This window comes from Cervus elaphus, chromosome 32, assembly GCF_910594005.1.
Source record: "Cervus elaphus chromosome 32, mCerEla1.1, whole genome shotgun sequence".
NCBI lineage: Eukaryota > Metazoa > Chordata > Mammalia > Artiodactyla > Cervidae > Cervus > Cervus elaphus.
In genome coordinates, this window is record NC_057846.1 from 48785120 (window position 1) to 48807120 (window position 22001).

The 22001-nt window shown below is 45.9% G+C and overlaps 1 protein-coding gene across 3 annotated transcripts; it reads left to right on the forward strand.

Moving 5' to 3' along the window:
• Nucleotides 1–20: 20 nt before the first annotated feature.
• On the forward strand, nucleotides 21–20715 carry NKIRAS1 (NFKB inhibitor interacting Ras like 1). Of its 3 annotated transcripts, none has more exons than XM_043893480.1 (4): nucleotides 21–143; nucleotides 8322–8432; nucleotides 14136–14377; nucleotides 20188–20715. In XM_043893480.1, exons 2-4 carry the CDS (start codon nucleotides 8339–8341, stop codon nucleotides 20428–20430), a joined length of 579 nt encoding a protein of 192 aa, XP_043749415.1. In that variant the 5' UTR covers nucleotides 21–143; nucleotides 8322–8338; the 3' UTR covers nucleotides 20431–20715. The 3 variants fall into 3 exon arrangements, with proteins under 3 accessions (XP_043749415.1, XP_043749414.1, XP_043749416.1); XM_043893479.1 differs by having other exon boundaries at nucleotides 75–147; XM_043893481.1 differs by having other exon boundaries at nucleotides 94–112.
• Nucleotides 20716–22001: the final 1286 nt, after the last annotated feature.

Consider the following 22001-nt stretch of genomic DNA (forward strand, 5'->3'; position numbering starts at 1 on the left):
CGAGCCCGGGTGGGCGGAGTTCGGCCGGGATTGGGCGCGACCTGCCTCAGGGTCCCGCCTCCTGCTGCCCGGGACACGCGCCTCAGAGCCGGCGGCGACCGGCGGCGGCGAGGTTCGGGCAGCCGGGCGTCTGCGGCCGAGAGGCAGGTTGGGGGCGGGGCTCCCGGGACCGCGGCGCTGCCGGGCGGCCCTGCTCGGGTCTGCGGGGGGCTGCGGGCGCCCCTCTCCCTGAACGCACGCGCGCACAGGCCGGGGGTCCCGCCGGGCGGGCCGCTGGAGGCGCGGGGGCTTCGCGGCGGCGGCTGCGCCCCTCCCGGAGCAGTTGGGGTCGCAGACCCGGCTCTGAGGGGTTTTCTCTAGAGAGGGTTGCGCGGGCGCGGGGCGGGGACGGGGCCCGCCTGGGTGGCGCTTTTCCTGCGTGCAGGTCTGTCCCTGGGTTTGCTCCGTTGGAACCACGGGTTTGGGGTTGTTTTTTTTTTTGAAAACCTATTTATATGCCACAATCTGGTCGGCAGGTGCGAGCGTTTCGGGGGTGGGGGGAAGCTGAGAAAATGCAGACATTTTGTGTTGCGTTCTTCATTGACAGTTTATTTACTGGCTTTTTTTTTTTTCTTTGCACCTCCAGGATATTTTCATTTTAGAGAAATGAAGTGGCTTAACTCTTTTACACATTCTAAGTTGAAATGGGGCGAAGGTGTAAGAGACTCCTTTGTCGTCTAAATTAACGGGTTTGGTTAGTTTCCAGCCTCCTTTCCGATCTTGCTGGTTTTTTCCCCTAGTTGCAGTGGTACCATTGCAAAAGCCCCTCACAGGGGCTTTGATTTATCCAGTGCCTCGTGTGCGCCCACCTGCTGGGAAGGTGGCTGGGGTTGTGGCAAAAATTCCAGCTTCTTGGAATAGGGCAGTCAGCATACATATATTGTAGTCTGTGGTGAGTGCCCAGGACAGACGGTGACGAGAGCGAAGCGGTAGGGAGTATTGGGATGGAGGTAGAAATTTCGGCCGGAATCTTCAGGGTGACATTTGAGGAAAGACCTGAGCCCTGGGGCCGGATCTCAGTCAGAGGGAACAGAGCCAAGCTGTTCAGTGCCTGCGTTAACACGAGAACAGTCGTGTGGCTGGAATCTAGCCACAGGGGAACTAGCAAGAGACATCAAAGAGGTGGAGGTTCTTATGAGGACTGTGGGTTTGCAGACTTTCTGAGATTGGAAACCGCTGGAAGGGTTTGAGCAGAAGGGTGACTTCATGTGACCTACATTTTAAAAAGGATCGTTTGGGGGAATTCTCTGGCTCTGCAGTGCTTTCAAGGCCATGGCCCGGGTTCAGTCCCTGATTGGGGGGAATTATTAAAAGATCCCACAAGCAAGCACAGCCGAAAAAACAACAGAAGATCATTTGAGGCTAAAAGGAAGAAGGGAAAAAGTGGCCAGTTAGGAAGTTGTATTCATTTTTCTATTGTAGCTGAAACAAATTGCAGCAACTTTACAGACTTAAAACAGTACACATTTGTTGTCTTACAGTTCTGTAGGTCAGGAATCTCGCAAGGCTAAAATGGGGTTGTCACTTGGGCTGTGTTTCTTTTAGAGGCTCTAGGGGAGAATCCATTTCCTTTCTTTTCCAGCTTCTAAAGGCCACCTGCATTCTGTGGCTCCTTACTCCTTCATTGGCAAAACCAGCATTGTAGCATCTTCAAATCGCTGTCTCTCTCTTTCTGACCCTCTTGTCCCTCCTTGTAAAGACACTTGTGATGACCTTGGGTCCACTCAGATAAGCCTGGGTGATCTCCCCCTCTCAGGTTCTTAATTTAGTCACAACCTAAGAAGTCTTGTAACCTAGAAGTCCATGTAAAGTAGAATACTCATGGATTTGGGGAATATGACAGGGGCATCTTTGAGAGACCGCATGAGAGGATGGTGCCTTGGGCTACTTCATTAGTGATGGAGGCGCTAACTGGTCCAGCCATGGATGCATTTCAAAGGTAGAAGGTTTACTGATGGATCAAATGTGGGGTGTGAGAAACATTAGTCAAGAACTATTGATTGCAAAGTTAGGATCATCATTTGGAAAGAGGATTCTGGCAATGTGATTAATCACTGTTAATTTCTTAATTAGGTTTTGCAGTTTTGTTTCTTAATTTGCAGTGTCTCATGTCATTTTGCAAGATTTGGATTGGTGTTTTCAATTGATTTTGAGATTTCTGAGGGCAGTGATCATTTCTGGTTTTGCCCTCTGCTTTATCCCTAACGCTTGTCATTATGGTAATCCCTCAGTAAATATTTACTGAGTGAGTAGAAGAATGGTAAGCTCGAATGTGCTTATTGTATTTACTATGTGTAATGTAGTTTGCAAAACTCTTAATATGTATTTACGTAAGTGAAATGTACTCATATATGGGCAAGCACCATTATGTTTACGTAAACCAACGCACAGGAGTAGAAGTTTTCCTCCTGCTATGCTTACATTATAAGATCCATAACATCTCTTTATGAAGTCAACAGTGTTTCAGCGTTAGTATTTTTCCGGTTGCATAAAAAAGCTGTGTTTTACTTTAAAACTAGAATGATTTCCTTAGAACAGCCGTACTGACAATTTGGGGTTGCTGTCTCCGGCGGCTCTTCCAAGAGAATACTGACAGGGCTCAGTGTTTTCAACAGGATGGATTAGATCACAGTTTTATTCTCTAGCCACGTTATTGATTAGCCTGGAAGGCAAAGCAGTATGTATTTAAGACTGTATTGGATTTTGTCTGTTAAGCACATTTTCTTAGTTATTTATTAATACATCAGAATATCAGGAATGCATAGATCCCAGATTGAATATTATTGTCCAGCAGTTTCTTAGGGTAGGGACTGTAGAAGTACCCTTAGCTACCTCTTTTGGTGTTAACCTCGTGTTGATGTGGTTTCTGGGTGAGTAGTTTCTGCCCTCATAACTTTATAGAGTGTTAGAAGGAACCTTGGAGGTCAGCGCTCTACTCTGGAGACTTTCAAACTTTCAAAGCCTGGTTTTAGTAAGCGGCTTGGCCACCCCATGTCTCTTCCTGTGTCTCCCGGCCCATTTAGGGCATTGCAGATGACCTCCTTTTATATTTGGAAGGAAATGGTGCATATCTATTATGTTTGGGAATTATGAAATAATGCTCAGAGAACTAAGCTTTTAGTAATTTTTGTTTGTAAATATGAGTATATATAAATGTGAGAACAGTTTCCTTGTATGTCATGAAAGTCCCTGCCATCATGATCATGCATAGAAAATGAAGTGTTTTTGTGTGTATTTAATGTTATTCATTCAGAATCTTACCTTAGATGTTAATTTTTTTTGAAGGATTCATACTTTTAAGAAATGAATTTTAAGAGGTATAGTTGATGTACAATATTATATGAATTTCAGGTGTACAACAGTCATTTGCAGTTTTAAGTTATATTTCATTTATAATTATTAGAAAATATTGGCTATATTCCCTGTGCTGTACAATGTATAGCCTTATAACTTATTTATTTTACACACAATAGTTTTTGCCTCAGAATTCATATTTTTTATTTGATGGTAAAGCAGGTCACTGATCTTCAGGTTTATGTAGTATTATTGTTTTCCACGTGAAGACAACTAAGAACCTAGAATGTTTCAGGTATGTTTTAAGTAATCACACTCTTATCTTTGTTTTTTTCTTTTTGGTGGTGTAAAATATTTACCGTGGTCTGTTCTGTTTTCTTTCTTTCCTTCTCGCCTTCCTACAAAACCTTAAAATCCTTATCTAGTGTTTGAATTACCTCTTTTTCAGTTCCTTTTGCTGTTTGCCCTTGATGAAGTTTCCTCTGAGGTATTGAAATAACTCCTGCAATTTCTTATACACAAATACAAAATAATGCATATTTTTAACATACTTTATCTGCCAGTCAAAAGTGATCAAAGTACAATTGTATTATACCACTTTTAAAGCAGATAATTAAGACTACTTCCAAAGAGTCTCAGGAATATTTGATTTCTGATTTCTCAGGAGTCTGTTGATTTCAGCATTTTTTCAGTTTTCTGCAGTCCCTAGCACTCATACCCGCCTCCCTTTCACAGAGTCTATTGCTGTTAATCACTGGGCTTTTTTTTCTTAAAACAGCGGCTTCCCTCAACTACAGTATGTACCTACCCTTTTAAAGCACTTGAATTTTTTTTGAAGGTTGGTATAGTATGTGGTAATGGGGGACTTTTTTGATTGAACAGTAAGGGGAGAAGGAAATGGCAACCCACTCCAGTATTCTTGCCTGGAAAATCCCATGAACTGAGGATCCTGGTAGGCTACAGTCCATGGGGTCGCAAAGAGTCAGACACGACTGAGCGACTTCACTTCACTTCAAGGGGAGAAGAGGTGAGGATTGGTATTTACAAATTCTATGGGGCTGAGATGTTTTGTAGGAAGGGAAGTAACAATAGAAGATAGTAGAAAAATCAGAATTTAGATTCCAGCGGCAACCTTTCCTGACAAGAGTGAGTTTGTGCTGCCACCACTTTCTTGTTCTCTTCTCTCATAGTTAGGTGGCAACTTTCTTTAAATTGTAACCATTGTTATTATTATTTTTAATAATTCTCACTTGGCATGCAAATCCCATTAAAAAAAATTTATTTGGCTGCACCGGCTCTTAGTTGCAGTATGTGGGATCTTCAGTTGTGGCATGCGGGTTCTAGTTCCCTGACCAGGGATCGAACCCGGGGGTCCTGCATTGGGAGCACAGAGTCTTAGCCACTAGACCACCAGGGAAGTCCCAAATTTTAACTAATATTAAAAACCCTTTGAAAGAAAGATTCAGTAGTGTAACTTTCAGAAGACCACAGTATGGAGAGAGAGAGTAGAATCCTATGATAAAGGAAATGACATTAATCACAAATTCAGAAGTATCTATAGAAAACCTTTTAATACAGGCTATAGTCGCTGACATAAGTGTTAGCATACCATAGAAGATTAGTGTTACACCAAACCCTGCCCTTATAAAGACAGACTGAGAATTTTTCTGTTGCAAGTACTCTGAAATTGAAAAGAAAGTCTCCTAAGAGAAGTGGTTCTCCTGGAAGTAGGTGATAAATACTCTTGGGAAGATTTATCAGAATGATTCCGAGGATGCTGCCTAAGAACTAATGGTTATATAACATAAGTGATGATTATTTATCTCCTGGTAAAATGTAACATACTGCTCTGGAAATGAGTACTGTGTTATTACTGCACTGTAATAATAGTAGCATTAAAATATTTCATGTGATTAGTGTTGTGGCCTGATTTGGGTTATACACAGTTGTAGACTTTGACAGTCTATGACAAAGGAAAGAATATATATAATGGAGGAAAAAAAAGGCTCTTCAGTAAGTGGTGCTGGGAAAACTGGACAGTTGCATATAATAGAGTGAAATTAAAACATTCCCTAACACAATATACAAAAATAAACTCAAAACAGACTAAAGATGTAAGATCAAAAACTATAAAACTCTTAGAAAACATAGGCAGAACACTCTGACATAAATTTTAGCAATGTTTGTTTGAATCTGTTTCCTAACTCACAGGAAACAAAAGCAAAAATAAACAAATGGCACCTGTTGAAACCTGAAAGATTTTGCACGGCAGAGAAAACCACTGACAAAATGAAACAATGTACTCAGTGGGAGAAACTATTTGCAAATAATATGACTGATAAGGGTTAATACCCAAAATATAACAATTCATTATCAAAAAAACCAAACAATCCAATTTAAAAATGAGTGACTGATCTGAATAGACACTTGTTCAAAGAAGAAATACAGGTGGCCAGTAGGCACATGAAAAGATGCTCAGCGTCATTCATCATCAGAGAAATGCAAATCAGAACCCCAGTGAGAGATCGCCTCTTATCTGTCAGAATGGCTGTCATCAGGAGGTCTGCAGATAACACATGTTGGCGAGGAACTGGAGAAAAGAAGACCCTCCTACACTGTTGATGGGAATGTAAACTGGGGCAGCCACTGTGGAGAATGGTATGGAGGTTTCTCAAAAAACTAAAAATAGAGCTACCATATGAGTGAGCATTTCCACTCCTGGGTTTATAGCCTAAAAAAACAGAAACACAAATTTTAAAAGATAAATATACCACAATGTTCACTGCAGCATTATTTACAACACCTGAAATACGGAAGCAACCCAAGTATTCATCAACAGATGAATGGATAAGGTAGACATGGTACACACACACACACACACACACACACACACACACACACACACACACACACACACACACACACACACACACACACACACACACACACACACACACACACACACACACACACACACACACACACAGTGGAATATTACTCAGCCATGAAAAAGAACGACATTTTGCCATTTACCACAACATGGGTGGACCTGGAGGGTATTATGCTTACTGAAATAAGAGACAAGGACAAATACTGTATATTACCACTTACATGTGGAGTTAAAAAAAAAAGAAAAACAGACTAGTGAGTGTAACAGGAAAGACGCAAACTCACAGATACAGAGAACGAGCTAGTGGTTACCATGGGGAGAAGGAAGGGTGAAGGGGCAATATAGGAGTAGGGGATTAAGAGGAACAACTTTTATATAACTTATGTAAATATAAGTAATTTAAAAGGATATATTGTACAGTACAGGGAATATAGCCAATAGTTTATAATAACTGTAAATGGAGTATAATCTATAAAAATTTTGAATCTTTTTACACTTGAAACTAATATTGGGAATCAGTTATGCATCTTGTGTGGGCTCAGTTGTGTCTGACTCTTTGCAGCCCTGTGGACTATAGCCTGCCAGGCTCTTTGCATGGAATTTCCCAGGCAAGAATACCACAGAGGGATCTTCCTGACTCAGGGATTGAACCGTCATCTCTTGTGTCTCCTACATTATCAGGTGGATTCTTTACCACGAGTGTCACTTGGGAAGGCCCGAGGAAATCAGCTATACCTCAGTTAAAAAAAATTACAGACTTTGAGAAAGTAGAGAAGGCTGATGGAAAGTTCTTTTTCACTTAGTGTTTTAGATCTTGGTTAAAAACGAGTGGTGTGCGACTTGTGCATATAGAAAGATGTCCACAGGTCTCTTTTACTGGATGCTTATTTGAACATTTTTGTTGTTTTCTGCCTTGAAGGAGTTGTGGCATCCATTTTAAGTCAGAGTTATTGCATGTTCCACACTTCCGTTTTTGTTGTTATTTAGTCACTCAGTCATGTCGAACTCTTGTGACCCCATGGACTTTAGCCCTCTAGGTTTCTCTGTTCATGGGATTTCCCAGGCAGGGATACTGGAGTAGGATACTGGAGCATTTCCTGCTCCAGGGGATCTTCCCAACCCAGGGATTGAACCCACGTCTCCTACGGTGGCAAGTGGGTTCTTTACCACTGAACCCCTTGGGAAGCCCCTCCACGCTTCTAGGTAAGAGAACTGGAGGACATGATGATTAAGGTTTGTGTTGGAAGGTAACAAAAGGCAATGTGGAAGTTTAAATTCTCTTAGCAGGCTATTTTGTTGTAGTTAATGAGTCTTTTTTCCGTTTCTGTCTTGTCTTCTGTTACCTTGCCTTCTGGAAGACAAAAAAAACCTTGAGGAAAATTCAATAAAATGTTACCTGATCTCTCTCTTCCTTGATATCTGAGGAAGCAAGGAGGAATGAGTTTTCCTTTTCTTTCAGTTTAAAGTGCCTGAGCAATTTTTCTAGCATGAAGAACCATGACTCAGAAAGAATTGCGACTAAGACAGCCCCAAATCCAGTATCTCACTGTCCTGAGAAAAGACTAACGTTGGCATTGATTGTGTTAATGCTTTTTTTTTTAAAGAAATGACGTCCATCCTCTATCCAAATTTTTAATGATGTCCATTCTCTATCCAAATTTTTATCTTCATGGCTCCTTAAAGTTTTACTTAAGTGCCTGTTTTTCCAGGTAGACATTGATGAGCAGGCAGTCTTTCAAGGATTGGATTTATCTAGGATTCTGTTTGGATTGCTGTAGACTTTAATTAATATTGAAATAGTCTTTATATAAGATGTGTCTATTCTTTTTGATAACAAGCATGTTTATACGTGTATTCTTGTGTTTCTCTAGGTTACCTCTGCAGGGGTATACACGGAACCATAACAATGATTGCTCTGAGGGAGCATGTGGGAACCAGGGAATGAAGTTTGGAAGAATAAACGTTATTCTGTATCTCTTTTTTTATACTTGCAATACCCAGTATCCCCCTGTGTACATATTGCTAATTACATTGAAACATAGAAAAAGGAAAGGATTTTTTTTTCTTTTCTTTTAAAGATCTTCTCTTCTCTTCACAGCGATCTCCGAAGAGAAGATGGGGAAAGGCTGCAAGGTGGTGGTCTGTGGCTTGCTATCTGTGGGGAAAACGGCGATCTTGGAGCAGCTCCTTTATGGGAATCATACTATTGGTAAGATTTTTTTTCTCTAGTTTCTCTGTAGGCTCTGGGAACTGATTGGGATCTTTGATTGGCCGCGCTGACCTAGAGATGGGTGAGGTGTCGTCTAGAGGGACCTGGAGGGTTGTAGAAGTCGAAAGAGACTGAAGGGGTATGTAGGGGCAAGGAGAAAACGTTTTTATATTGTCGACATTCAGGAGTGCTCGCACTTACTTTGTTAGAACAGGAGTTATAACAGGCAAGACAGTGTTGTCTGTGGTTTCCAGTAGATCATTTACATCACGAATAGCAGTCACTGACTTCCAGATACATTGATCTTTCATTCTCATTTCATACATGACTTTCCAATACCGCCGAATGGGTTTTAAGAATGGAAGAGAGAGCTGTTTGCTGCAGTATGACCTACTTTTGTGAATTGGATTATCTCATTCATTTATCCATTCATTGAGTTAAAAATTGTTCTGTACTTCCTCTGTGATCCAGGCTATGATGAGGCTTCTCTGGCCTTAAGGAGGTCACAGACATAACAGAATGAAATGAGGCTTCTCTTAGGTAGAATTATGACAAACACTTTGAAGTGTTTGTTAGTGGCAAGAACCCTGGAGCACATTTCTCTCTTATTTTTCTTAACCATTTGATGAGCTCTGATTCTCTTCTACCTTCCCAAAATAATATTTAACAACTTTGGTTAATTCCACATTCGGTTTTTATTATGATGCCTGCATCAGAAATTCCAAAAACCTTTTGATTTCCCCAAAACCATCACTCCTGTCATAAATGCTGCATTAACGGTTCTGAATTTTTTACCCTCAGATTCTAATTTGTACAAAAAACAAATTATGCCCAAGGGGGAAGAAAGAATCCCTTTATCCTGTCAGAATCCCCACAGCTTCTGTTTATGTAGGCTATGTCTCACGACATTTCTATTACATTAGAAATTAAAACTGAGGAAAATTTTAAATGTACTACTTAAAGTAAGAACAATACATTTATTACATGCTAAGGGAACACATTTTTATGAAAAATAATTCTATTTTCAAAAACAATTTAGTGAGAAGACGATTGTTGATTTACATTTCTGAAAATCAAATGTCCAGCCGAGTAGAAGGCGGCTGGATTATCATAACCCATTGTGTCTGCGTTCAGCCTGCTGTTGTGTGTTGTTTTAGTTGAAATACGTGAAGAACATCTGGCCTCACACAAGTGTGTCGTTGAAAAAGGTATGAGTATTTTAATAGCTTTGCAGATACTTCAGGATTTGCTTCTTTGGTATTTCACTAAAACTCGGGTCATTGATAGTTACTTAAAGGTTATGCAGTGTGAACCCTGAAACCACATCAGTGAACTTGTATTACATTAAAATCACGTTGATCTATCTTGCATATCAAATGGATTTTTGACCCAAGCATGGTTTTTTATCATGAATGGGTCATTTGGAAAACACTGGTTAACTTAGATAAGCAGATCTTCTGATTAACATTTGTTGATGTCATTACCAATCTCACTGGCACTGGGAGGCTGAGTTTATGCCGATGGATACAATTCTCCTTTTTGCTTGAAAGCTCACAAATTTTATCATTAACCACACATATTGTCAGTTATCTCCCTGGAAATGATAGACTCCGTTTATTCATCTTTGAGAAAATGTCTGCCAGATACCCAAAAAAACCCTTGGTTTTTTGTGTGTCATTTCTTTAAAAAAAAAAAGCCTAGTTCAGCTTGCAACTCAGACACAAGAACTCTTCCTCCAGACAGTCACCATTATTCATTAAGTGAAATACTTAATGCAGACTTCCCATTAATCACGTAAAATTTTGAAAAGATGTAAAGATACATACTCCAAGATTGGGATTTAATAAATTTGGTCATTTTCCTGGCTTTATCAGGGACACTTTTAGATGAAATTGACTTTTCCTTTTTAAACTGCATTAGGAGGTGGTGAGGAATTCAGCCACCAAGACAGTTGGTGCCCCTGCCTGAATTTGTGCTAACCCAATGTGGTTTTACCCACCGTTACTTTTGCATCATCAGCAAATGTCAACATAGTGCAAAAGGTGACCGCCTTAGTGTTGTTACGAAAAAAGTTTTGCCCCTGTTGTGTTGTGTTTAGTCGCTCACTCGTGTCTGACCCTTGGCCTGTGTGGGTTCCCTGGAAGGAGGCCTCAGGGGGTCTCTGTCAGACCACACCTTGAGGACTGCCAGCGCACGTGGATGTTCTCCGCTGAGCAGCGTCATGCACTGCCTTTCCTTTCTTTCTTTCTCTGTTTATGGAGGCGAATATTTGCCCTGTTCATCATTTCTTTAGTTTTGTTTATACCTTTTCCTAATTCTTATGCATGTCCGGATGTTTCTGTTTTCTGTAAGGTCTGCTGTATCAGATAATCCCCCACCACACATGCACGCACGCACGCACACATCCCCCACCACACACGCACGCACGCACGCACACACACTTTTTGGTGAGATCTGGGAGCTGGCATCCTCTGGGCCTGTTGCACAACTATCACCACAGGACTTCCCTTGACTTCTTTCTTCTCTCTGGGTTTCAGTTCCTGTATCTAGACCTTTTGTCATCTTTTGTTTATGCCCTCCTTTTGCTGGAGCAGATCTTCCAGTTGTTTTTTTGGGTTAAAAATGTTTCACGATGAAATGAGGCCTTGGGCGGTGACAGCCTCAGACAGCCCTCTGTGCCTGGTGCGCAGTCTAACCCTGGGGCTTCCGAACAAAGCTGTTTACTGTTATTATCCCTGTGATTCTCTCTGCCAGAAACGAGGGTTTGATCCCTGGGTCGGGAAGATCCCCTGGGGAAGGAAATGGCAACCCACCCCAGTACTCTGACCTGGAGAATCCCATGGACAGAGGAGCCTGGAGGGCTACAGTCCATGGGGTCGCAGAGTCGGACACGACTGAGCACACACACGCTGAGGTGGTTTTCCGAATCTAATGTCTTCCTGTGATTACATGCTGTTTTTTAAATGCTTTAACCACACCGCAAGGCGTGTGGGGTCTTAGTTCCTGACCTGGGATTGAACCCTCGCCCCCTGCGTTGCAAGCGCTGAGTCTTAAGCCACTGGACCTCCAAAGGAGTCCCAGAACTCTCTTTTTTTGGATGCTGGATCTTCTGGACTAAGCTTCTGATTTTTCAAATTTCTCCTCTCCTGTTTTCTGTCTCAGTGTTTGGTTCTACTTTATCGGAATTTTCCTCATCTTTATTTTTTAGCCCTTATATATTCAGTTTCCATTTCTTAGTATCCTATTCTTATTTCATGAATGCACTATCTTCTCTCTCTAAATGTAGTATTTGGTAGTTTGTTTGTTTTCTTTTCTTTGCATAGTCTCTTTCTTTTCAGGTGCTCTTTCCTGATTTTTGGTCTCTTCCTTGGGTGTCTGCTAATCCTTGGTTGTCTGCTCAGTAGTTAAGAATGGCGAACTGAAAAGCTAATTTAAAGCTCTAAGCTGTGGGTAGGGTTCATGACTTTGCTTCATTATAAGGTGACCTGGGGGGGGGGGCATTTGTCACTAAGAGTTAACCCAAGAGGTTAGCATATTTAGGGTTTTTAACTTTTTCACTGGTCAGATTCCTCAGATTCCTCTGCCTGGAGGGTAAAGAGCTGGCTCTGCACTTTGGGAGCGGGTCCCTGACTTGCCCCCGTCTTCACTGTGCCCTCTGTTCGCCTCTGCAGCAGCTTGTATTTTTCCTTTCCAGAGTGCAGCTTAGTTTCCCGCTGGGATGGGGCAGCGTGGAGTGGGAGAGGCGATCTGGAGAGCTGGCGAGGAGTCTGACTTCACACAGTTTATAGGATGACAAAATCTCAAAAGGTCTAAGCTTAATGGGAGGAAGGGAACCAGACTGGCTTTTGGTGGATAAAACATCCACCATTACCAAAGTCTTGGTAGTTTTTAAAACTTTTTTGTAATCAAAGCCCTGCCAAGTTTGTGTCTTCATGGACTGCATCTCACACTAGTTGAAATTCAGACTGTTCATCCTCTCGTCTTAACCTCCTTGTCAACAAACCATTGTTGAATACCTGGCGTGTATTCAGTGGGTGTTTCTCTCAAGGAAGTTACGGACGAGTTGCAGAGACAAAAGGCACACAGATGGAGCAGAGTAAGATTGCCTGTTTCAAGGCTCATCATTCTGGTGAGCAGGGGGGATGAAATTGGGGCACCAGGCGTGAGCTCACTCACTCATTCATTCCACTCAGATGATCTCTGAGGACTTTCTACATCCGTAAGTCGATTTGTTGGTCCTCAGAACTAGAGAGAGATTAGCCACAGTCCTGGCTCTTGAGGAGTTTACTTCTGGTTTCGGAGGGGACAGATATGAAAAGATGGACGGGTGAAATGGTCTTATGTGTGCAAGACACAGGAAGCACAGGATGGAGAATAGAGGATAATCCAAAGAAAACCTACAGAGCTGACATCTCAGCAGAGTCTGGAGAGGATGAGGTGTTGCCCAGGTGTTTCCTGAGCTGTTGGTAGTGGTTCCGGAGAAGGGCACAGCCAGGGGAGTGGGAGCCAGCGGTGGATGGAGCAGAGATCGTAGCAGTCGGGGGGCTGGCTTGGGACCATGTTTACCCACCCATGTTCACCAGGCTTCCCTGGTGGCTCAGTCGGTAAAGAATCCACCTGCAATGTGGGAGACCTGGGTTCCATCCCTGGGCTGGTAAGATCCCCTGGAGAAGGGAAGGGCTCCCCACTCCAGTACTCTTGCCTGGAGAACCCCATGGACAGAGGAGCCTGGGGGGCTACAGTCCCTGGGGTCACAGAGTCGGACACGCCTGAGTGAGTCCTTCCACTTTCACCCATGCTTCCTTCTTCCGAGAGAACACTTGGGCCTGAGCAGATGGATGGTGATCCCGGGACAAAGCAGGAGGCACGGGTGGGCGGAAGGGTAGCAAGTCTCCTTAGTGTGAAGGAATGGAAGACGTCACACAGAAGTGCATGGGAGGACTAGGGAATTAAGGCCTGGTGCTTAGACCCAGACTGGACATGTACATTTCTGAGTCCTTTAAACAGACCCTGGAAATAGTGGAAGTTGTACAGAGAAAAATCAAGATTACCCAAGTCCTGTCCTTGACTCTGATGAAGAAGAAAACAGGGCCACTTAGTTGTTGAAACTACTTTAAAAATCAGACTTTAATTTCCATTTTGGACATTTAAGTTCTCTGACTTGTAAGTTACTTTTTAAAAATAAGTAATAGTAAATCTCATTGCCAAATTTTTATCTGTTATTCCTTTATGGAAATATATATAATGTATATATATCTTTATCTTTTATTCCTAAATATTCCCATATGGAAGAAAGAATCTTAACTACTTTTCATTTTAAATAAGTTAGTAAGTGGAAATATGATTCTTAGGTATAGTAAATAAGGAACCTAGAAAGCCAACTTGTACATGATGAGAAAATACTCAAAAATTGGTAGAGTTGTCCAGAAACTAATAGCTTTTTAAAAAATGGAAATGAAGTTGACGTAACATTATTAGTTTCAGATGAATAATGTAATGATGTGATATTTGTATATACAGAAGTAATTTCTGGGGACTTCCCTGGTGGACCAGTGGTTAAGACTGCCTCCCAGTGCAGGGGCTGTGAGTTCAGTCCCTGGTCGGGGAGCTGAGATCCTACATGCCAGGCAGCCAAAAAGTAGAGGCACTACTGTAACAGATTCAGTAAAGGTTTAAAAAATAATAATTTGCCTTTCATCCCAGGAATAGAGGACTGTGAGACGATGGAAGATGTGTACATGGCATCAGTGGAAACGGATCGAGGGGTCAAGGAACAGTTGCATCTGTATGACACCAGAGGCCTGCAGGAAGGCGTGGAGCTGCCCAAGCATTATTTTTCATTTGCCGACGGCTTTGTTCTTGTGTACAGTGTGAATAACCTTGAATCCTTTCAAAGAGTGGAGCTTCTGAAGAAGGAGATTGATAAATTCAAAGATAAAAAAGAGGTGAGTGGGGCTGTTAAAAAAAAAAAAAGCCAACTGTGAATTCTGTTTAAATTGTAGCATGGACTTCTGGGCAATTAAAATGTTTTAAAAGCTTTCAGTTGTATTCACAATATCTGTAACCTTCATGATTTTTTTTTCTTAGCCCAGGAAATACAGAGCTGATGGGTTCACCAGGACCAGCACTTGACTCTCTACCTTTCCTTGTTTCCATGTATAAGTTGAATTTTAGTGACTCCGTTTCTCACATACATAGTTCATTTCATATCATTTGGGACCACTGTATCCTAAGGCTTTTTATTGTCTCTTTGAATATATAGGATTGTCTTCACCCTTAAAAAGAAAAAAAAAAAAGGAAAGAAATGGAAAAAAAATGAATAATGACTGGGTTCTATTGATTTGCCACTTGAAAATAAGATTCTCACTGTGGTCTGTGAAGTCCTGGATGATCCAGCCCATGTCTGTCCACGTAGCATTGTTCCCCTGTCCCCATGCCCCAGTGACACTCCAGGGGTCTACTTTCTGCACAATTTTTCAGCAGGATATTTTTGTCCCCCCAGAAGTCCTTCTCAGTCACTGGTTCCCCTGCCTGGAGCTGTCTTGTTGCAGGTCTTTCTCCAAGTCAAGACCACCTTCTCAGTGCCTAGGGAACCATGTCATGAACCTGTTAACGTAATTTTTATATGTTTTTTCATGTCAAACTTTAAATTTTGAGATGATTGTAGATTCACATGCAATTTTAAGAAACAGCAGAGATCCCTCGCTCAGTTTCCCCCAATGCTGGTAACATCCTGCAAAACCATTGTAGAATAGGGCTTCCCTGCTGGCTCAGTGGCAAAGAATCTGCCTGAAATGCAGGAGACACGGGTTTGATCCCTGAGTCGGGAAGATCCCCCTGAAGAAGGAAATGGCAGCCCACTCCAGTATTGTCGCCTGGAGAATCCCACAGACAGAGGAGCCTGGTGGGCTGCAGATAACGGGGTCACAGGGAGTCAGACACGACTTAGTGACTAACAGTAGCGTCGTAGATAACGCAGCGGAGACACTGACGCTGATACAGCTGGGGGCCCCCAGCACTGCAGGGGTCCCTCAGGACCTCTTCTGTCCCCACGCGTCCCCGCCCACCCTCCCTCCTTCATCAGTGACTCACCTGTTCTCCATTTCTGTAACCTTGTCATGTCGACATATGTGGAACTGTAGTTTGTAACTAACCCTTCAGTCACAAACTGCGCTGTAGGTGGGGTTTTCCTGCTCCGCTCTGTGTGTGAAGGCTCGCACCTGCCGACCCCGCCTTCCCGCTCCGTCCCTCCCCCGGCCGTCTCCCCTCGACAGCCACCGGTCTGTTCTCAGTGAGTCTGTCTCTGTCAGACAGGTTCATCTGTGTCATGTTTTAGACTCCACATGTAAATGATTTCCTGTGGTATTTGTCTTTTTTCTTCAGACTGACTTCAGTTAGTTTGACAATCTCTAGGTCAATCCATGTTGCTACAGATGGCATTATTTTGTTCTTGTTATGGCTGGGTAACACTCCATTGTATATACACACACACACACACACACACACACACACACACACACACACGGTGTCTTCACCCGCCCATCTGAGACGGGCATGTAGGCTACCCCCAGGTCTTGGCTACTGTGAATAGTGCTGCTTTCAACACAGGAGTGCATGCATCTTTTTGAATTTCAGTTTTCTCGATACATGCCCAGGACGGAGCATGCGGAATCCTATGATTAATCTATTTTTAGTTTTTCAAGAAACCCCCACACTGGCAGCTGCAGCTTACATTTCTACCGGCAGTGTAGAAGGGCTCCTTTTTCCCACGCCCTCCCCAGCATGTTATGCGTAGACTTTAGCATTTTTATTCCTTTATTCTTGCCCGTGCTGGGTCTTGTTGCTGCACGGGCTTGCTGTAGTCGCAGCGAGCCGGGCGCTCAGTACTTGGGGCGCGGGGGCGTAGCTGCTCTGTGGCGGGTGGGATTTGTCTGTGTTGGGGGTGGAACCCGCGGCTCCAGCACAGGCAGGTGGACTCTACCGCCGAGCCAGCAGGGAAGGCCATTTACAGACTTGAGTGAAGCCCTTCTGCCCTGGGTGAGGTGGTAGCTCAGTGTAGACGAGTTTGGACAGCAGACGTTTCCCGGGCTGTGGGCCGGCACTGTTCTGGTGAGGGGCCGGGGACACAGGAGACCATGGAACAGTCTCTGCTTCCACAGAGCCGCTGGCGGGAGACGGGAAGGCCTCCCTGAGGACACTGCTCCCTGAGATCCGGGACGCGACGGGCGCCTGGCCGGCGTCCGGAGGGGCTGCTCCGGGTGGGCCCGGCTGAAGCTCGGGGTGGGCGGCGCCTGTCCGGCTGGGGGCGGAGGGCGGGGAGGCTGGTGGCCGAGGGGCCTCTGGGTGGAGGCAGAGGGAGGGCAGGGTGTAGCCGGGGTCACGTGAGTTATTTTCATGTTTGTTTTTAAGAAAATGAAACGGGCAATGTTTGCGCATGGTTCAAAAATTAAAAGGATACATCAAAAGGACTCCAGTGAACTCTGGTTCCCACCTGTCCTCAACCATCCATTTCCGGTACCCCAACTGTGCTTTTTAAATATTTTCCCATCTTCCTAGTCGAGGGGCACCCTTGCAGAGTTTCTTCATATAAATACAAGCAAATAAAAATGTACATACTTTTTCTTATTCTTCTCTTATACCAGAGGTGGCTTATTGTTCTACACCTTGTATTTTTCATGTAATGCATCTTGGAGTCCTTCCCCTAGCGGTACTCAGGATTCCTTTTTGTTTTTTTTTTTAAAGCTGATGCCTGGTATCCATTGTGTGACTATGGATGTATCATATGTAATTAGCCTCGGGCTGATGGACACGGGATATCTCGGGTCACGTGCTGTTATGAACCATGCTACAGTGAATAATCTTAGACTTTTATTATTTTGTACATTTTAGCACATAGTTGAAGATCCACCAGCTGAAGTTAGGATCTTGTGAAGTCGCTCAGTCGTGTCCGACTCTCTGTGACCCCATGGACTGTAGCCTACCAGGCTTCATCCATGGGATTTTCCAGGCAAGAATGCTGGAGTGGGTTGCCATTTCCTTCTCCAGGAGATCTTCCCGACCCAGGGATTGACCCTGGGTCTCTCGCATTGTAGGCAGACGCTTTACCGTCTGAGCTACCAGGGAAGTCTCGAGGGTAAGGACAGTGCCGAGTTGCCGCCCCTAGAAATACAGTGGAAGCGCCTGTTGTGCACTCTTGACAACACTGCTTAAATGTCTGGATTCCGTGACTCTTCTGGGTGAAGGCTGTTTTCGTAGCTCCGTTTTTCCTTCATGTGAAGGAAGTTGAACTTCCTTTTGACTTAGTTTTAAACTGATCGCTCTATGCTGACTCTGGCCTTGGGGGACAGGGTGCGAAGCCGGGCTTACTGCACTAGCGCGCTGTCAAGCACGCTGACCTTTAGTGGTTGGCACCGAGGGGACCGCGGCGAGGAGTCTGCACCAGAAGTGGCCTCTGAAGCAAGAGGAAGACAACGGACGAGGGCAAAGAGACCGGGCGGCAAGTGCAGTCGGCGCTTTAAAAAGCAGGGAGTGACCAGGCTCTGTCAGGTGCTGAAGGCAGATCAAAAAAGCCGAACGCGGAGCAGTTTAATGAAACTGAGATGAAGTCTGATGGACCGCTGTGTGGGAGCTGAGCACAGCAAACACAGCTCTTCGAGAGCCTGGTGGCAGAGGGTGAACGTCTGTCCCATAGAGGGGGCAGGGCTTCCCAGGGGCGCGGTGGTCAAGAACCCGCCTGCCAGTGCAGGAGACGCGGGAGACACGCGTTCCATCCCTGGGTGGGAAGATGCCCTGGAGGAGGACATGGCAGCCCAGTCCAGTATTCTTGCCTGGAGAATCCCGTGGACAGAGGAGACTGGCGGGCTACTGTCCATGGGGTCGCAAAGAGTCAGGACTGAAGAGAGAGTGACAGGAGCTGGAGAAGGATGCTGAGAAGGTTTTCTCAGATGAGACAGTGTTGTTTGTACGCAGGATGGCTCAGTGGAGAAGTACAGGAGCGAGGGGGTGGTTGGTGGAGCGACACCCGATCCTAGAGGGTGGACGTGGGCTTAGAGGATGAGGAGGGCGGTTAGGTGCGGTGGTGGACGTACACGGAAGTTCCCTTCCCGTTGCTTCTGCCTTCTTGCTGAAAGCGTGGACGTCAGCGGAGGTGAGGGGGGAAGGCCGAGGCACAGTGGAGGCCGGAGGAGGCGGCCGCGGAGGCAGGGACGAGAGGGGAGCGCGCCCGCCTGGGCCGGCACCGCGCTCGAGGTCGGGCTTCCTAACGGGGACCCGCCGGCAGGTGGTTCTCCAGCCACATGAAGTAGACGCTGTTGGCACACAGTGCGGTTGAGTTCAACTTGGAGCTTCCCTGGGGCGCTTGGTTGTCGAGACTCTGCCAGTCGGTGCAGGAGACAAGGGTTCGCTCCCTGATCTAGGAAGATGCCGTGGAGCGGCTGCGCCCGTGCACCGCAAGTCCTGAGACTGCTCTGAGACCCGGGCGCCGCGGTGGAGAAGCCTCCGCGGGGAGAGGCCCGGAGCAGCGGGGACCCAGCTCGGCCAAAGATACACAGGCCTTTCGGAAAAAAAAGCTGCTAATTAACCGGGGTGGGGGCGTGATCCAGGTGATCACGATGTCAGGGGGGTGGGCTAGAGGAGCCTAGGCTGAGGGGTCCGGGAGGGCGGTGAGGGCGGCGGGTCCCTGAGGGTGCTGACGGGGGTCAGGGCGATGGTTAGCCTGTGTGGAGGGGGTGCTGAGAGGGGCGGTTCCCTGAGGGTCATCCACCCCGCTGAAGCGTCACGACGGGTGGCGCGTGCGGTGACCAGGCGCCGCTGGGCGATGAGCGGCGGGGGCGGCCCTGAGCCGAGGGGACGCCCCCCGCCCCCCGCCGGCACCGCAGGGGAGGCCTCTGTGCAGACGCGGGGACGTCTGCCGGCAAAGCGCGCCGCCTCTGCGGCCGGGAAGAGCGGGCGACAAGGGGGTGGGGGCACTGGGAGGGCGGCTCCTGCTGAGAAACGGCCGTTACAGACCGGCCAGAAGACCGGGCTCCGGGCGCAGCTCCGTCCCAGCGGGACGGCCACAGCGCGCCTCTGGCGGCGGGAAAGGCCGGGCCGCCCGTGGGTCCGAGCTGTCCCCCGCCGCCTCCCCTTTGCAGGCCTCTCACACCCGGGTTCCGTTTCCTGCCCCCGGCTTTGAGTGCCCCGTGACTGCCGCTCGCGTCGCCCGCGTGTGCCCTGCGTGGCAAGTGTCCCACTGAGAGAAGGCTCGCTCGCCCTGCCTTTAATGCAGTGTTCCCGCTGGGGCACGCGCTCAGCAGGTGTTTCAGCGCCTGCCTCGGGCGCTTGGCCGTGACTCGGATTAACGTGAGTAGAGTGGGCTGAGTCAGGTCCCCCGGGGTGCAGGCCTCTCCCGGCTCCAGGAGCCCTGTTGTGTTTTCAAGGACATTTCCCAGACAGCAAGGACATTTCCCAGACAGCAAGTAAGAGCCAAACTGAAATGCAGGCACGTTTCAGTCAGACGTTATCTGTATCCCAGGCATTGATTTCCCCAGCCCATCTTCCATTCACACCCGTTATTTCACCGGTTACAGCGTCTCACAGCCGCCGGTGGCGCACTCCTGTTTTTAACAAAACGCACAAGCAAGCAGTGAGGTGCTGCCCTGCCGTCTCACCACGCAGGTCACGTCTGAAGCGCTTGGTTACAGGGTACAGTCTCCCTTCTCCGTTTGGTCTGGGAGCTGACACTGCAGTGTGACCTTTCCCTCCGCCCCTCCTCCAGGTGGCGATCGTGGTTCTAGGGAACAAGATCGACCTTTCGGAGCAGCGCCAGGTGGACGCCGAGGTGGCGCAGCAGTGGGCCAGGAGCGAGAAGGTGCGCCTGTGGGAGGTGACGGTCACCGACCGCAAGACCCTGATCGAGCCCTTCACCCTGCTGGCCAGCAAGCTCTCCCAGCCCCAGAGCAAATCCAGCTTCCCTCTGCCCGGCAGGAAAAACAAAGGCAACTCGAGCTCGGAAAACTAGAACTGCAGACGCGCCTGCCTTCGGTCAGCCGGGACTGCCTCAAGCTGTCTATGAACACGTTCAAGCGAGGCCGTTTATGTCTGCCTTGGTCCTTAGGAAGCCTCCGATGCACTTTCAGTTATCATTAACTTACTTGGGCTAAGTTGTATTGTTGCCTGACTTGAAATCATGCATTTGCACCCTCATTGTTTGAAACTTGTTCCTGAATTGATCATCTGTGCTACTTATTTACATTCTGTTGTACTTATCAAAAGAATAAAGCTTGGCTGTACGCAGATGACCCCAGTAGCTCTGCTCACCTTTAACCTTTCTCAGAAGTAGTCATCCTGTGTCACTTCATGCAGACTTCCAAGCGTCTCCTGTCTAGTGTTCTAAAATGACACCTCACTGTGTCCAGATTGGATCACAAACAGTAAACTGGAGTACTGAGTTAAGCTAAACTTCATCTGGTGGAGATCTTGCTAAACAGAACAAAATGTGTGATTTAACTTTGTTGAAATTATGTTGAGCATGAGTTGAGTAGGTGGTGTAAATACATTCAAACCGGTTCTTCCTTCTTTAGGAAGCTGCTAAACACTAGTAAAGCTTCATTCTACACAAGTCAAAGTTACCATAACTACTTGGAAAGTAAGAAGCAAGCTCCTTAGTCATTTCAACCTTGAAAGCAGTTAACTATTGGTTTTAAATGAGATGTGGTCCAGCAATAATAGTAATAATGTTAAAAGGTCTGCTAAACAGTAGTTATCTTGAATACTCTTTAAGATGATGAGGTTCAGTGAATTTAAACTCAATTGGCTCAGTTCAATGACTGCAAGGCAAGAACTAAGGCATATAAGATACAAACTGACAGGGTGGCAGCACTGGCCAATTTATAATGAATGTTTCTCATTTTTTTTTTGGGTAAAAGAACTGTCACTCAGATGGTTAAATCATTCCCTGCCTTCTCTCCTAGTTACTGAGTGTTGAACCTCTAGCTTATTTTTTCTTAAACACAGATAAATACTTTTAGAGTTATTTAAAGCTGAGATGGTAAAGAATCCGCCTGCCATGTGGAAGACCTGGGTTCGATCCCTGGGTCGGGAAGATCCCCTGGAGACTGGAAAGGCTACCCACTGCAGTATTATTCTTGCCTGGAGAATCCCACGGACAGAGGAGCCTGGTAGGATACAGTCCATGGGTCACAAAGAGTCAGACACGACTGAGTGACTAAACATAGGACACAGAATTTAAAAAGGAATATATGGGGGTGGGGGGCTTTCCCTGCTGGTCCAGTGGTTAAGACTCCACGCTCCCCCTGCAGGGGGCACAGGTTCAAGTTCGGGAACTAAGAACCCTCACGCCACAGTGTGGCCAAACCCCACAAAAAACCATCCTGCAGTTTGCTCCTCTGCTGAACTCAGCTTGGCTCTGTTAGTGCGCAGCATGACGATGTTTAAACACGCCACGAAGGGACATGAACCTCCACTCTGGACCCTGCAACTCCTCCGTGGCTGTAGTTACCTCTCCTTGAGGGCCCACTTCTCATGTGGCGATACTAGGTTGGTGCAAATGTAATTCGGTTTCAGACCGTG